The sequence below is a fragment of the Panthera tigris genome, chromosome D3 (assembly GCF_018350195.1).
Source record: "Panthera tigris isolate Pti1 chromosome D3, P.tigris_Pti1_mat1.1, whole genome shotgun sequence".
Classification (NCBI taxonomy): domain Eukaryota; kingdom Metazoa; phylum Chordata; class Mammalia; order Carnivora; family Felidae; genus Panthera; species Panthera tigris.
Genome location: NC_056671.1, coordinates 93,127,202 through 93,140,734, shown reverse-complemented (window position 1 = coordinate 93,140,734; position 13,533 = coordinate 93,127,202). Strand labels below are relative to the sequence as shown.

The 13,533-nt window shown below is 49.1% G+C and overlaps 1 protein-coding gene across 10 annotated transcripts in view; it reads right to left on the bottom strand.

The window, feature by feature from the left end:
* Positions 1-13,533, bottom strand: part of ATP9B (ATPase phospholipid transporting 9B (putative)) — a 250,847-nt gene that overhangs the window by 84,564 nt on the left and 152,750 nt on the right. For all 10 annotated transcript variants that reach the window (XM_042961538.1, XM_042961540.1, XM_042961539.1 and 7 more), the window contains one exon: positions 1,176-1,336. In XM_042961538.1, coding sequence (XP_042817472.1) covers positions 1,176-1,336 — 161 coding nt within the window. The remainder of the gene's footprint in view (positions 1-1,175; positions 1,337-13,533) is intronic.

The following is a 13,533-nucleotide window of genomic DNA, read 5'->3' as shown; positions in this document are numbered from 1 at the left end:
CGTGCGAGGCCCCAGCACACGCCACGCGCTGTGCCAGGCACGGGGCCAAGCGAGGCCCCCCTCTCCCCACGGAGCACGGTGAGCACGCAGAATCAGAAACCGGGCAGAGAAACCGGGCTCCGCGACCGGTGGAGACGCAAGCATTACCGCAGCGGGCGGACGGAACCCCAGGCGGCCTGCGGGCACACGAGGAACCCCTCGGAGGGTTCGCGGAGCGTCCGCACAGCACGGCCGAGGCGGCCCGCGCTGGCGTGTGGTGGAGGGGGGCGGGCGGGCCGGGAAGAAGGGCTGGCCCCGTCAGCTGCGATGCCGAGGCGCCAGGGGTGAGGGTCTACGGCAGCCGGAATTCTGGCCCCGGCAGAAACAGCCGAGAGCACGCGACGGCCCCACTCTCGGGACGTAAGTGACAGAGACATCACCTTTGGACCACCTTTTGGAGAAAGCTGGTCTATAAAGACGTGCGCCTTCCTCTTCCAAATGCTTACCTCCCCCCGCCCTCTATACTGTTTTACTCTGTTCTGTTACAGAAAATGGTTACTCTAGCTAGCTTCATGCTTCACGCACGATTTATCGGGTTTTAATTACTCACTCACATAAAAATGTTCATTCATGTGTACTATGTATTTTTAAAATACATTTTAAAATGTACTTTGGGGAAATACACATTTATACGGTAAAGATTAGTCTTGAAACTAAATAGACACCTCACAATAACTATTTATATCCCAAGCTTACTGTTAGAAGGGTTACCGTTTTGAAACACTGTTCGCATTAAAAGACTGTCTTACTCAACACTTTGTCTCACTTGACAGATACATCAGGTGGTTTCTGAAACATAAAGTCAGTGAGGCACACAAATCCAATCCAAGGGCACTGGAAGTAAGTCGACTGGCAGTACACAAAACCAGTCCGAGAAACATCTCCCAATTCTTCAATATTATATTGTCAACACATTCATGTATGGAAAAGTGTCAGATTTCTAGACTAATCAAAGAATAACAACTCTGCCCCTCCAAGTAGCATCTTCTACGGAATCTCTTCTCAAGATATATCGGAGTCTTGGCTCCTGTTCAGCTTTGTGTGGACGAACTTCTTTCATACCGAGAAAGATAACTTTCAATAAAATCATACTCAGCGAGACTAGACGTTTGCTTTATCTTAGTTCTCAAACCTACCTTATGGGAATGATGTAGGAAAAGAGGAGGAGGAACCGAAACAGGCTGCGGTACCACGGGCCAACAAATCCTTGTAAGGTTACCATAACAACCGACAGGGCGACTAAAGCCACAAACAGCGCTTTGGTCAGCTGGTTGAGTTCAAGGTCCAACAAACCAACCTGAAAGAAAAGCACAAAATTTAGGCATAACCATGAAGCGTCTAACATTACAAATCTGAATGCACAATAGTGATGACTGAGGCTCCTCTCGTACTGACCTTAACCCTAACGAAATACAAAAAGGTATTAACTTTACTCTTCTCCTGAAAAGCCTCTTCAGAGATTTAAGCAGAATGTCTGAAAAGGAGTCACGATCCCCAGAGCGTTTGCAGAAGGGTTCCACTGAGAAAACACGACTCCAGGGTAGCCGACCACAAAACACTGAAATCCTTCCCGAGATCGAGGCGTTCCGACAGCCGGCTGCGGTCAGCCGGGACGCGGGATCTCATTCCGACGGAGCGCCCCAGAAAAGGACGGCCTCTGCCAACCCTCGCTGCCAGGAGCCCGTCTCAACTACGCAGAAAAGCAACAGGGCAGTTGGCCTGAACGGATTCCTTTTTAAATTTACACAGACCCTACGCTTTACGTTCTCCCAATAAGGTATCGGGAGTCATCGTGTGGAGTGTGGCCTCACTGAGCAACACATGAGGGAGGTCGCGTCCCCGGGAACGAGCCCCTCTCTGGCTGCGTCCCGTGCGGGATCGTGGCAATGGCGAGAAGCGGCGTTCGCTCCTCAACTCAGACGTGCGCAACTGGGATTTCGAGCTCCGGCGGCCTGCACGAAGCTCCCCTGCGAAGTCACCGGCTTGAAGGACCACAGCGCAGTACAGGGTGTGGGGGGACACAGGGTGGGGTCTCGGGGTTTACAAAAAGGCTTCCGAGCTACAGGGGGAGAAGGGGGGCCGCAGAGCAACTACTTTTCCTCAGGAATCGAAAAGCAGGCTAGTTTGAACGCTGGCGGTATAACCTCGGGAGAATTGAGTGCCGTTTTCTCATCTGTAAAATGAGGTTGCAAAAGCGCCTTCGTCACGAGACTCGGGGCTAGAGGAGACGGAGCGCAGCTCCGGGTCCAGGGCGAGCCCTCATGCACATTCTCGTCCTCGTTACCGGCACCGGGAAACCCTTCCCTCTGATCCCTGCTTCCTAACTGTGCGGCCCTCGCTTTGCGCTGGGCGAGCCCTGCTTTCCTCCGCTCTCCGCTGGCGCTCCCCGCCTGCTAACCAGACGAGGTGGACTCCCTGTGGGCCCGGGGAAGCTCCCTGTCACTCCCGGTGACTGTCAGGCCGCAGCTGGCACGTGCTCAGCACACTGCCTGCTCCCGACGCCCGGGATGCCGACAGCAGACTGGGTCTCCATCACGGGAGTTTCCCCTGAATCTGTACAAGTTTTGAGAGAGGGTAATTTAAACAAAAAGAAAGTGACTGCCGTAACTTTGATAAAATATATGGGGTACTGTAATTCTCAAACTAAAGAGGTTTTAGTTTGAGCTAATTAGTAACTTAGTTTATTTTTGAAAATCCCTAACTGTGGCCAATAAAAGGTTAGCTTTCCCCCTGTCTCATGAATTTAGTTCACATCTGGTTTTGATTAACATTTGCCACACACTTGCAGGAGAACATTAGAACACGTAGTTAGAAAGAAAACACAAAACGTCAGGAAATCCAGTTAAGCGTGGCTACAAAAAAAATTCACTCATTGAATAAATACATGTAAATGTCTCCTGCATTTTACTCCTACCTACAGTGTAAGGTTATGAAAAATGAGTCAACTGTGAGACTCTACCTGGAAGAAACAGCCAGTCTAGCAGGAAAACTAAGACGAGCCACCAGCCATACAAAATTACAAGTTTTCCCCTCGAACCCAGTGTGTGTACAGATACTCACCGCCTTTAAGAACAGCCTAGAAACACGGGAACGACACGGACCCAGAAGTAACGACTGACGTCGTTCTAGAGCTTGGGCTCTACCCGCACACCCACCAAGACACGGCAGGGTCTGTGCCCTGGGCGGCCTGTGACAGGCCCCGCCCCATAGGCTCCACCCCAGAGGCTCACTTTGAGAGCCCCGCCCCCTCTCGCCGACCCCTGTGGTCCCCGCCCCTGCACCTGCTCCCCGGGCCCCGCCCCCTGCGGCCCCGCCCCTCCCTCTGGCTGACACCTGTGGTCCAGGCCCCTGGGAAGAAAGCCCAAGACCTGTTGGAAGGCGGTCTGGTCTGTTCAGGCACATCCAGCCTCCTAACTAAGGAAGTTCAAAGCAAACCCAGCTGGGCCCCCAGCACTCACTCCGGTTTTCCTGGTTTTCCTGCGGCCACAGGCGGGGGCCCTTCTGCGGCCAGCCTTCCCGTTCTGCACGAGGTGGCCTTCGGGCCAAGGGGCCGCGCGGGACACGGGGTCCACACCCGGCCTCCGCCTGCAGCCGCGCAACACAGCCTCCCCCCGGCCCAGGCGGGGCTGCGGAGGAACCCTGACCGGGTTCTGGAAACTTCCGGTAGGGCTGCCCTGCAAGGGCCGGGCTTCCCCCGAGGGGCAGGCAGCTCAAGACCACGGCTCCTGATTTATCAACCGCACTTAAAAAGCAGCATGACGTGGACAAATATCTCGCCGTTTCCGCTACTCCAACTACTCCATAGTTTATGCTTGAATTATTGAGAAAAATAGGTTTTGGGATTAAAATGAAGAAAAATTAAGCCGAGGAAGTAGAGCATGTTTCAAAGCGCAGCTCCTTCTGCTGTGACAAAGGAGGCCTAAGTGTCAGGCCTCGCTGAGGGTCAGATGAAGTCATTACTCATTCAGTCAGGGAAGGAAGGCTCAATTACCTCAGCCTAAAGATGCTATCAATGAACGCAAAGTGCACATTTTACTCTATTCATCCAAATCCCATTAAAAAGTGAAAGGGATGATTTAATCGGGCCTTCCAGAGTTGGTCTTTTTTTCGTAATAAAATAAAGAATCACTGTCTCGCAAAATGCATAACCACTACCTCCCACTTTCCCTGCACCACAGCAGTGAAAGACTGGAAAAGCTGAGGACAAAAACAGTCAGAAACGAGCACAAAGTTTCCTTTGAAAAAGGCCACATATAGGATGGGAGCTGACGTGGCCCCTGCACACCGACTGGCAGACCCGCCGTGGGCACCAGCAGCTTGGCCGTCCCCCCTCCCACCACCCCCCCCCCCGCCCCACCCCAAGGCCCCGCAGCTCTTCTGCACCGTCCAGCAGAAAGGACAGCCTCACCGTCGCAAGCCTCCCTGCGTGCGGGGTAACGACAACCGTCCCCTAACGGGCTGCTCCCTGCATTCTGGCAGGAAGCCTTGAGCTCTGACTTTTCTCCCTGGAAAATCACTGCAGCCGAGCTCTAACGAACAGTACGGTCAGAATTTTCCTGTGTCAGTGCTAACACAACACAGGGCAAAGAAAAGATGTATTTCAACAATTAGCTTCTTATGGGTACACTTTTAGCTACTAGCCAGTATCTCTATACTCATTTCTCTAAAACAGACTTAAAAGTTTCTTCAACTCACCTAAAATGCAATCTGGACTCTGAAAAACTATTCAGTATAAAAACTAGTTAAGTTGTAAACTTACAGCTTTTACAAAGAAGACCGTGGCTTCAGTTTTGATGTGAATCTCTTCCCTCTTTAGAAAATTTCTGGAAACACCTGAGCCAAATGCCTTTTGCTATAACTGCAAAACCTTTCAACTCATAAAATATGTTATTAATCCCTCGAAGTAATTTTGACTGTATAAGAAAAGGTAAATTAAGTACACTAGCAAGCAATTTTCAACATTTATTGTAATTTCCTATATTAGTAAAGCAAATTTTCTTCTACTTGTCATAATATTTGTTTTATTTGAAACAACTGTGATAACAAAATTAAATACGCTACTGGAAATTTTAATCTCCAAGGGAAAATTTGTGCATAATGTCTAAGACACCACAATGGTTCTGCAAAGGGGCTGTTCTAGGATAATGAACACAATAATTGCCTGTATAATCTAAAATGCTACTAATGGCAACGATCACAAATCCATTTAGCTCCTCTTTAATTTATGTACCAAGTTTTAAATAGCTAATGGTTCTCAGTAAAATAATGGTTTATACCAACAATAAAGGGTAAATACGGTATTCTTCCGCTTAATCAAGAAAAGATCAGTCAGGTTTTCTTAAATGGGCGCGTGGACGAACGAGAACCCGCCTCATCTCTGGGACACGGTGCCGTCCCGTCCGTCCCAAAGTAAAACCCCGCAGTGGGGCCCTCAGTCCCTAAGACGTCGGTGCACACCCCAAACTGGAACAGAGGTCTCGTGTTCTGACTTGGCTAAGAGGCAAAACGAAAGGCGCCAATGCCACGGCGCACGACCGCAGGGTGCCACCCCCAGATCGGCAGGACGTGAACCTCGACACACCTTTACCAGTCTTCTAAAGCTCACATTTAACTCGTCACAGAGAAGTGTTTCAGAATAGCAAAACAGGAGGATGTGAAATATCAAAAAGCTAATTTAAACTCTTGCAAAACGCGAAATATTATTTTAATTGTCCGATGTTATCGCTGCACATGTGTCATATTTTGAAAGGCAGAAAAGCCTCCGATCTAACAGCCCGAGAGTCAATTCACTCAAGACGACTCTACGCAGGCAGAAGTACGGCTTTGCACGGGAAAGATTACCCACAGGGAAACACAACGCGAGCAGCGCCGTTCGCCGTTTAACAGCCAAATTACTCTCGGATCAGCCCATCAAGTTCCTCCTCACTCAGGGTCTGGAGTCTGACTACTAAACTGATAGCAGGGCTGCACCGTAACCCAACTGAAATCCCTGTACGAAGCACATTCCTTTTAAATATCTTTGAAGCAAATCAGCCCTCCACTTCCCACTTTTAGTAGAATCCTAAGAAACAAGGAAAAGATGGGTAACTTTCGGACCTTCATCTGCACCACCGAGATATGCATTTCAAATAACGGAAACTCGTCCACTAAATCTAACTCCCAAACCTTACAGCAGTAACGCTTTCCATTTTGGAGTTTACATTAAAAGCGTTAGTTTTTAAGAAGTGGTGCTATTTAGCCTTTTGCTCTTTTTCTCCAGTCTGCTTATTTACTCACCTTTGCACACCGACTCCTGAGTGGTAGGTGTCGGCCGCGCTGGGCAGACGTGTCTGAACGACCGCAGCTTGCGCCTCAGCGATCTGCGAAATACGCAGTGTGCCCGCGAGCCGCGTTAGTCTGCTGGCTCAGTAATCCGTGCTGTGGAAACTCCCTAAATAAGCATCCGTACGACGATTCTTAACGCTGCAATACAGCCCCTTGATTTTTAAAAACCGAAGTGTGTATTTACACAACAAACGTTTTAAAGTCTATTGCGTGACAGTGTTTCATATCCTACATTTTTACCTACCAACAAATTCCGCCTGACCCTTCTACACTCAGCAGTTAAGGTGTTTTTTTTCCCTTGCTTACTATATAGTTATGACAGGGATGTTTTTCCTTGAATGTTTAACGTTTACAAAGAAAATAAGGTTGTTCTATTTTTCACACAAACAAAACAAAGTACTGATGTGAGGATCAGCTACTCAGCAAGCAGTGAAGCCGTGCCCGTGTCGACGTGGGAGACGTCGAGAGACAGGGGATTCGAGGCACGACCTAAGCCTGGCATGCACAAACTCGGGACGACCACAGTGTGTCAGAGCACTTGTCGGCCGGCCTACAGTGAGCACGTTGTTAAAGCTGAAATTATTCCTAAAATCCTTGCAGATCGTCTGAGAAATTTCAATACTGGCTTTAGCATTTCCTATATGGCACGTGTCCACTCGACAGGGTACTTTTTATAATTGACAAAAATGCCACAACACAGCACACCGTCTACGAACATATGTACACACACGTGCACACATCTCAGACTCGTTTCTGCAAAATGCAGGCTTACTTTATGTTCATGCAGGACAATCTGGTCCTGGCCGGTACCATCAGCTTCCTCTGTCATATTGGAACCTTGATTCGGGTATAACCAATTTATCAGGAGTCATCAAATTTAAATCAAGACAGTGCCTTAAAAATAAGTGGCAAGCTAAATGTTTAATTTTTAAGGTAATAAATTATTTCAAAATACTCTCTTACGTACAATCTGTGACACATCAAAGACAAACAAAAATGAGTATGTGTAAACATGCAAAAAGAGTCTGGAAACTACTTGGAAATTTAATTTGCACTCGATGTACACAAGTTACGTTAAAATCCAGGGCTGAATATTAAGAAACCCCGTAAGTTTCTAATGTACCATACTCCTCATTTTATTTTACAATGGTCCACAGAATTTATTTGAAGAGTGGGGACATAAGAAGACTAAAATGTACAAACCACTGCCATCCCAACGCTACACTTAATACTATTCATGTGCACTGCTGTCTTATTTCCTGTTCGTATTTCATTGCAGGGGGCGGGGGGGGGGGGGGGGGGGGGGGGGGCGGCAAAATGTATGGCACTCTGTAGTTTAGCCAGCAGAGGGCGCTCAAGTTTGATGCTTATTTTTTCTGAATCCTGAAAGCCTTTTTTTTTTTTTAATGCAGAAACTCAATCTCTAATTCAACCAATTCAGTATACTTAATATGTTGTTGCTTTATAAAAATAGTTACTTTAAACATCTATTTTTGCCATGCAGAATTCACGACATAATTTACAGACTTCACCATGCTGGACTGCAGGGGAATTTCCTGAATAAAAATATACTGTCATATAAGGGATCATTTTTAAAGCCCTGACATCCAAAATACTGCAGGTGACTAGCACAGTACCAGAGTGCTAAGGCTTCTGAATATGCAGGTCTGTAAACAAAACTGACACACGAAACAACAGCCAACGGCTGACATTAATGGTCTCAAGACGCTGCACCCTCATTTTCGTCTTAACCAAGTAGGAAGCTATCAATTTTACATGGTTTTGCCAAGACCACTCACCAATTTAAAATAATTACTTCAATAACCTAAGTTATCCACTGACACCAGAAACCTCAACGTTCAATATCATTCGTGTAAGTGAAATTCGAGCTCAGGCATTTGGATTTCAATATAATTAAAGAAGCAGTTGATTTGGGTCATTTTATATTTAACAGATATTTTACAAATAGCATTAACTTAGTCTCAAATGCTTACTATCTAAAAACACAATAGCCGTGAGTTTAGGGTCTCGTAATGCTCTGACCGTGTTTAAACAACAAAGCCCGGGGGCGCCTGGGTGGCTCAGTCGGTTGAGCCTCCGACTTCAGCTCCGGTCGCGATCTCGCAGATCCTGACTTCAAGCCCTGCGTCGGGCTCTCTGCTGACAGCTCGGAGCCTGAAGCCTGCTTCGGATTCTGTCTCCCTCTCTCTGCCCCTTCCCCACTCGTGCTCTGTCTCTATCTCTCAAAAATGAATAAACGTTAAAAAAAAATTTTTTTTTTTTAATAAACAACAAAGCCCAGAGGGCCGCGGCCAGAGTAGATCGGGCCCGCGGTCACCAGTACAAGGGACACCCAGCATGCCCAGGGACACGGGCTGTGGCCTGCATCTTCCAACACTTTAAAGACCTGACGCTCTTGGGAGTTCTTTGTTCCCTAGCAACATGAGAACCAGATTTTTCTAATAATAACTCTAATGGTACTTAAATTTTTCAAGAAAGGCTTTTATTAGAGTCTTAAAAGTTGAACAGACATGGCAGGAAAGGGAAGACCACTGATTCGAGAGAGCGGCCGACAGGGAGGCAAGCCCCTGCCTCAGGCCCCAGCCTGGCCCCCAGTGGGCACAGGAGAGACGGCGGCCGGCTGCTCAGTCGGGAGCGCGTGCGTGTGAGGGGCCCCTTGAGTGTGTCAGGTCCTCTATTTTAAACACCGTGTCTGTGGATTTCAGAAATGCCCTGGAAATACACTCTTATTCACTCAGAGATCACTGACAAAATGGTATCGGCTGGAAAATGCTGCATTACTGAGCCATTACCGAACTCTAGTCGAGTCTCGGCCCTGCTTACTACTTGCTGAGGGGACCGTCAAGCACACCGCCACGCTTCTCACGCTACCGCGTCCTGAAATCCCCGAGGGCAAGGACGGCTTCCCTTCGGGGAAGAGCTGAAAGAAGTCTATGCGGTACCTTTCTGATATCCAGAAAATGAGGTGTTGAAGGAATTATTCCTGTGAGTGGCTTGGGATCGCTGGACCACAGGTAACAGGGCAAAGCTGGACGCGGAGGAGGGCACAGGCCAGAGCACCCCTCCTCCAGCGCGGCGAGGCCCTGCAATCCACAGGAGGCGCGAGGCGGGCCGGGGGAAGGCACCTGCCGGGGGCTTCACCCTGAGACCTGTTGGTCCTTCCCCTCCCCTCCCCTCCCTTTTCTTTCCTTTGTTTAAAACATTGCATGGAATGGGGGCTAGGGGGCACCACCTTTCCACCTGCTTATTTTCCTTATACAACTTTGAACAAAGAAACGGTTACATTTCTATTAGTAAATAAGGTCATTAATTGGTAACGAAATCTTTATTTCCAACCCTAGGTCCTCTTTCGTAAGACGTCACGATGCAGAAGAGTCTCCATAATAAAGTCAGAAACCTGCTCGGAGATCAACTTTAAGCCGCTACGTGCAAGCTCTTGCTTTGGCGCTCGGCGCACATGTGCATACAACGCTCTGCACGGGAGGGAGGGCGTTGGCGCTAGTTCAGTGTCCCGTAGAACAGTGACTCCAGGGGTCTGGCTTCCTTAGGGACTTCAGTCGAAGCTGCTAGTTGCCAGCAGCACGTCGTGGGATGGAGGGGACGACACCTAGCAGGAAACCCCAGTGGCAGAGTCCCGTTTAGCTTCCCGTCTGGCCCTCTGCAGGCCACCATGCCCCCCGGTGCTGCCAGCCGCCACATCCCAAGAAGGCCACAATGGCGTCCGGTCCCGCGTCACTGTCTCCCTCGTGGTTCTCAGTTTATCGTGTCAATATGTCGGCACTTACGGACCATTTAAGGTCTCTACCCCCATCTCCACACATCCAGCAACTGTCATTACATAAACCACTCAATAGTGCTTTTAAATCAAGGGTCATTAGCTGACTTGACAAGATCTGGGACTACAGTATTTACTGGAATCAACCAGGACCACTGTGTCACTGCGCTCACGGAGTCCCTGGCGATGCGAGGCCAGCCCCCATCTGCAACCGAGGGCAGCACCCGCGAGATCCGTAGCACACCGGGGAACAGAGCTCGAAACATCTCGGAATGACACGGCCCCGCACACGGGGACCAGTTCTGTCCATGTTCTGTGACCACCACCCCCCCCCAACGTCAATGCCAGCAGCTACTGACCCACAGTGAGTGGCAGGTGACCACGCAGAATGGCATGGACACACTGGTGGACAGTGGCCACCGGTCTAGCTCTGAGTCAGTCCATGGCTCTCATGACTTACATGCCTCTGGATTTTCAAGAAAAATGGAATTTAGCAGATTTGCTGAAAACTGCGTATGACAAACTTGAAGCGGTTAAAGACTTTCCACCTCGCTTTACCTCTTTTATTATCAAAACTGTCCGTGTGAGAAGAGTTATTAGTGGTATCTTGGCAAGATGTAACACTATTTTAAATCTAACATTTTTGTGTTCCTTCATATCTTCAAAGACATTTTATGAACCATTTCATACTTAATGGCTTGTAAGCAATCCCAGGAGTTAGGAATTGTGTGAAAAGTTGCCCAGATTGGCAGATAAAGTGAAAAGGTCTGTATTAATTTCCAAATAAAGAAATGCATGGCGTGGTATCTCGCGATGATTACACTCTAAAGTACCAATTAGAACGCATCAGAAACTAGAGCAAGTTGACACTCTACAATAAAGCAAATAATTTCCAGTTGGAGGGGCAGAAAATGTTAATATGCAATGTTCAAGCCTACAAGAATCTTTGTAAAAGGAAGTAGCTAATAAGGTTTAATGATGCATGTCAGGAAGCCACAGTATGTAGGGAAACACAGCTGGCTTCATTTTGTAAACTATTTGATATACACATCTTTCTGGTTCACGATGATCAGCTGTGCCAGTGCCGCAGGGGACAGTTCAGCCCGAGTCAGGGCACTCTTCTCCTCCTCTGAACTACAAGTGAGACACTAACATAGGACAGTGCTGCAGGCTGGGGCCCTGACCGCACTGTATCCGCTCACAAGAGAGGAGTAAAGAAGTCTTCCGTGAAGTGTCGCGGAAGCAATCTTACCAGCCTGAAGAGCTACTAAGAGCTAGAACCGTGACAACAAACCATAACGCAGATGAAACACTCGGATTTAGTGAATTACTTACCTTCCCAAGACGGACACCATCATTCGTACCTTGCTACTGAAATACCAATGATCTGAAAACCGGCTCCACGGAGAAACCCCACAGCACAGGCCCGCGCAGCCCTCCCGGGGGAACACGTGTGTGTGTGGAGGACTCCACTCCAAAAGGCAACACGCGTCCTGCTCACACGCACTCGGCTCTGGGGCACTGGGACGTGCAGGGGACAGCGATCGGTAGCAGACGACAGAAGCACGCAGCACTTGTACCCAATGGCAGCTGAGGGTCACGGGAAGCCAGCGAAGCTTCCACAGGAAACCCCGTGTCATGCAACCATCAAACGGAAAAGCTCTCAGACACAAATGAACGATTCAGCCACCAGAAGACAACTCCTAGGTCACAACACTAATATCAGAACGCTGTTAAAGCGCTCGGAGCCGCTTATTCGAAACGTCATGACACACATTAGCTGCTAAAACAAACGTGCCACATGACAACGAAAAAGCAGTAAAATTCTACTAATCAGGGAACTGTCTTACTTATGTTCCATACTCAACAGGTTCCGGCTCCGGGTGACGGCTGGGAACAGCCACTGTGCCAAGAGTCTGCACTGCAGGTTCCCCGGCACCGTGGCGGTGGGGGTCACAGCTCCCGGCGATCTGAGAAGAGTCTCAGAGTCTCGAAGACGGTCTGTCAAGCCTGTGTGCTCGAAAATAAAGTCTTATGACGGCGCAGCCAGGCCGGAAGCGAGGAGACGAGGGACACCGTGCCGCCCGGTGGGGACGTCCCCACCAGGAGCTAGCTCCGTGCTGGAGTCCATCAGTCCACGTTCTCTGTGAAAGAAGATGCGGGCAGAAACGCTCCACGCAGACAAAAGTCAAATGCGTAAGTAACTGATTTACTGTAACAAGATTAGCCACACCGGTAACTAAAACGGTTTCATTTTGGGTTGAAACTGTTCACCTAGTTTCCGGCTTCTCACGACCGTAGCAACTTCCGAGCCAACAGTCTTCACCAAGTGCTTTGGCATGACTTCGTCGTCCGTCCTCGGAACCCCATCCCAGGCCAGTACGCACGGCTGACGCCCCAGGAGCTGCGGCCGGGACCTGGCCGGACCCAGGTCAGACCCAGGCCGGTGGCCCAGGCCTCCTGGGCCTGCAGACGTGCGCTAGAGAGGATCTCGTTTTCATCCCCACAATCAGATCTTCGGTTGCACTTCTCATTAACGACACACACTTGCATTGGGTTCACGAAACGAAGGCTGGTCAAACCCCGCTTATCAAAATGTTCTCTTTACTATTTCTTATTCAGATGTGGTAAAACTTGCGTAACCGGCAACAAGTACTTAGGGAAAAGAACAGACTAAATAAAACGAATGTTGTAACCAAAACGACTACGAAACAGTCATCAAAGGCAGGTCCTTCATCCAGCCAAGTGATCAGAAGCACACCTTCGCCACCTACCCTGCTCCATGCCTTCCTACCAGAGGGGCCTCCCCCTGCGCTCTAAGTGGGTCCGGCTGACAACATCCTGTCCTCGGCACAGCTGGGGGACACGGGGCCGTGAGCAGGGACGGTGTGTGTGGAACCCGGCGGCTCTGGGTTGGGCAGGAGGGCATCCTTGGAGAGCCAGGGGCAGGGGACACGGTGCACACAAGTGCCCTTGCTCACCTGTGCAGCAAGCGGGCCTGACGGACTCTCTCGGGGCCCCAGACGCTCGGAAAGGCAACGTACATCCCCGCGTCTTTCCGTATCCCTCAGAGCTTTATACTTAATTGGCAATTAACTGTCCTCAGGAGACAATGCTCTCAAGAAAACGGCAAGGTTAGAAACGCATCCCTCCTAAAGGATAATCATATAACTTACATGAAAAGCATCGCAAGCGAGAGAAGAAGCTGCCGTGAATTGCCTGAAGCAAGCGGTGGTCATCAGATTTCCTTTAAACAATGACACACTGCAGGTAAGCTCATTTTTCTTCAATTTCCTTTCAAAGTAAGTATGACATGATGGTAGGAGATGGCACCATAATGACTAGAATTTAAACGAATTAATTCTCACCCGACT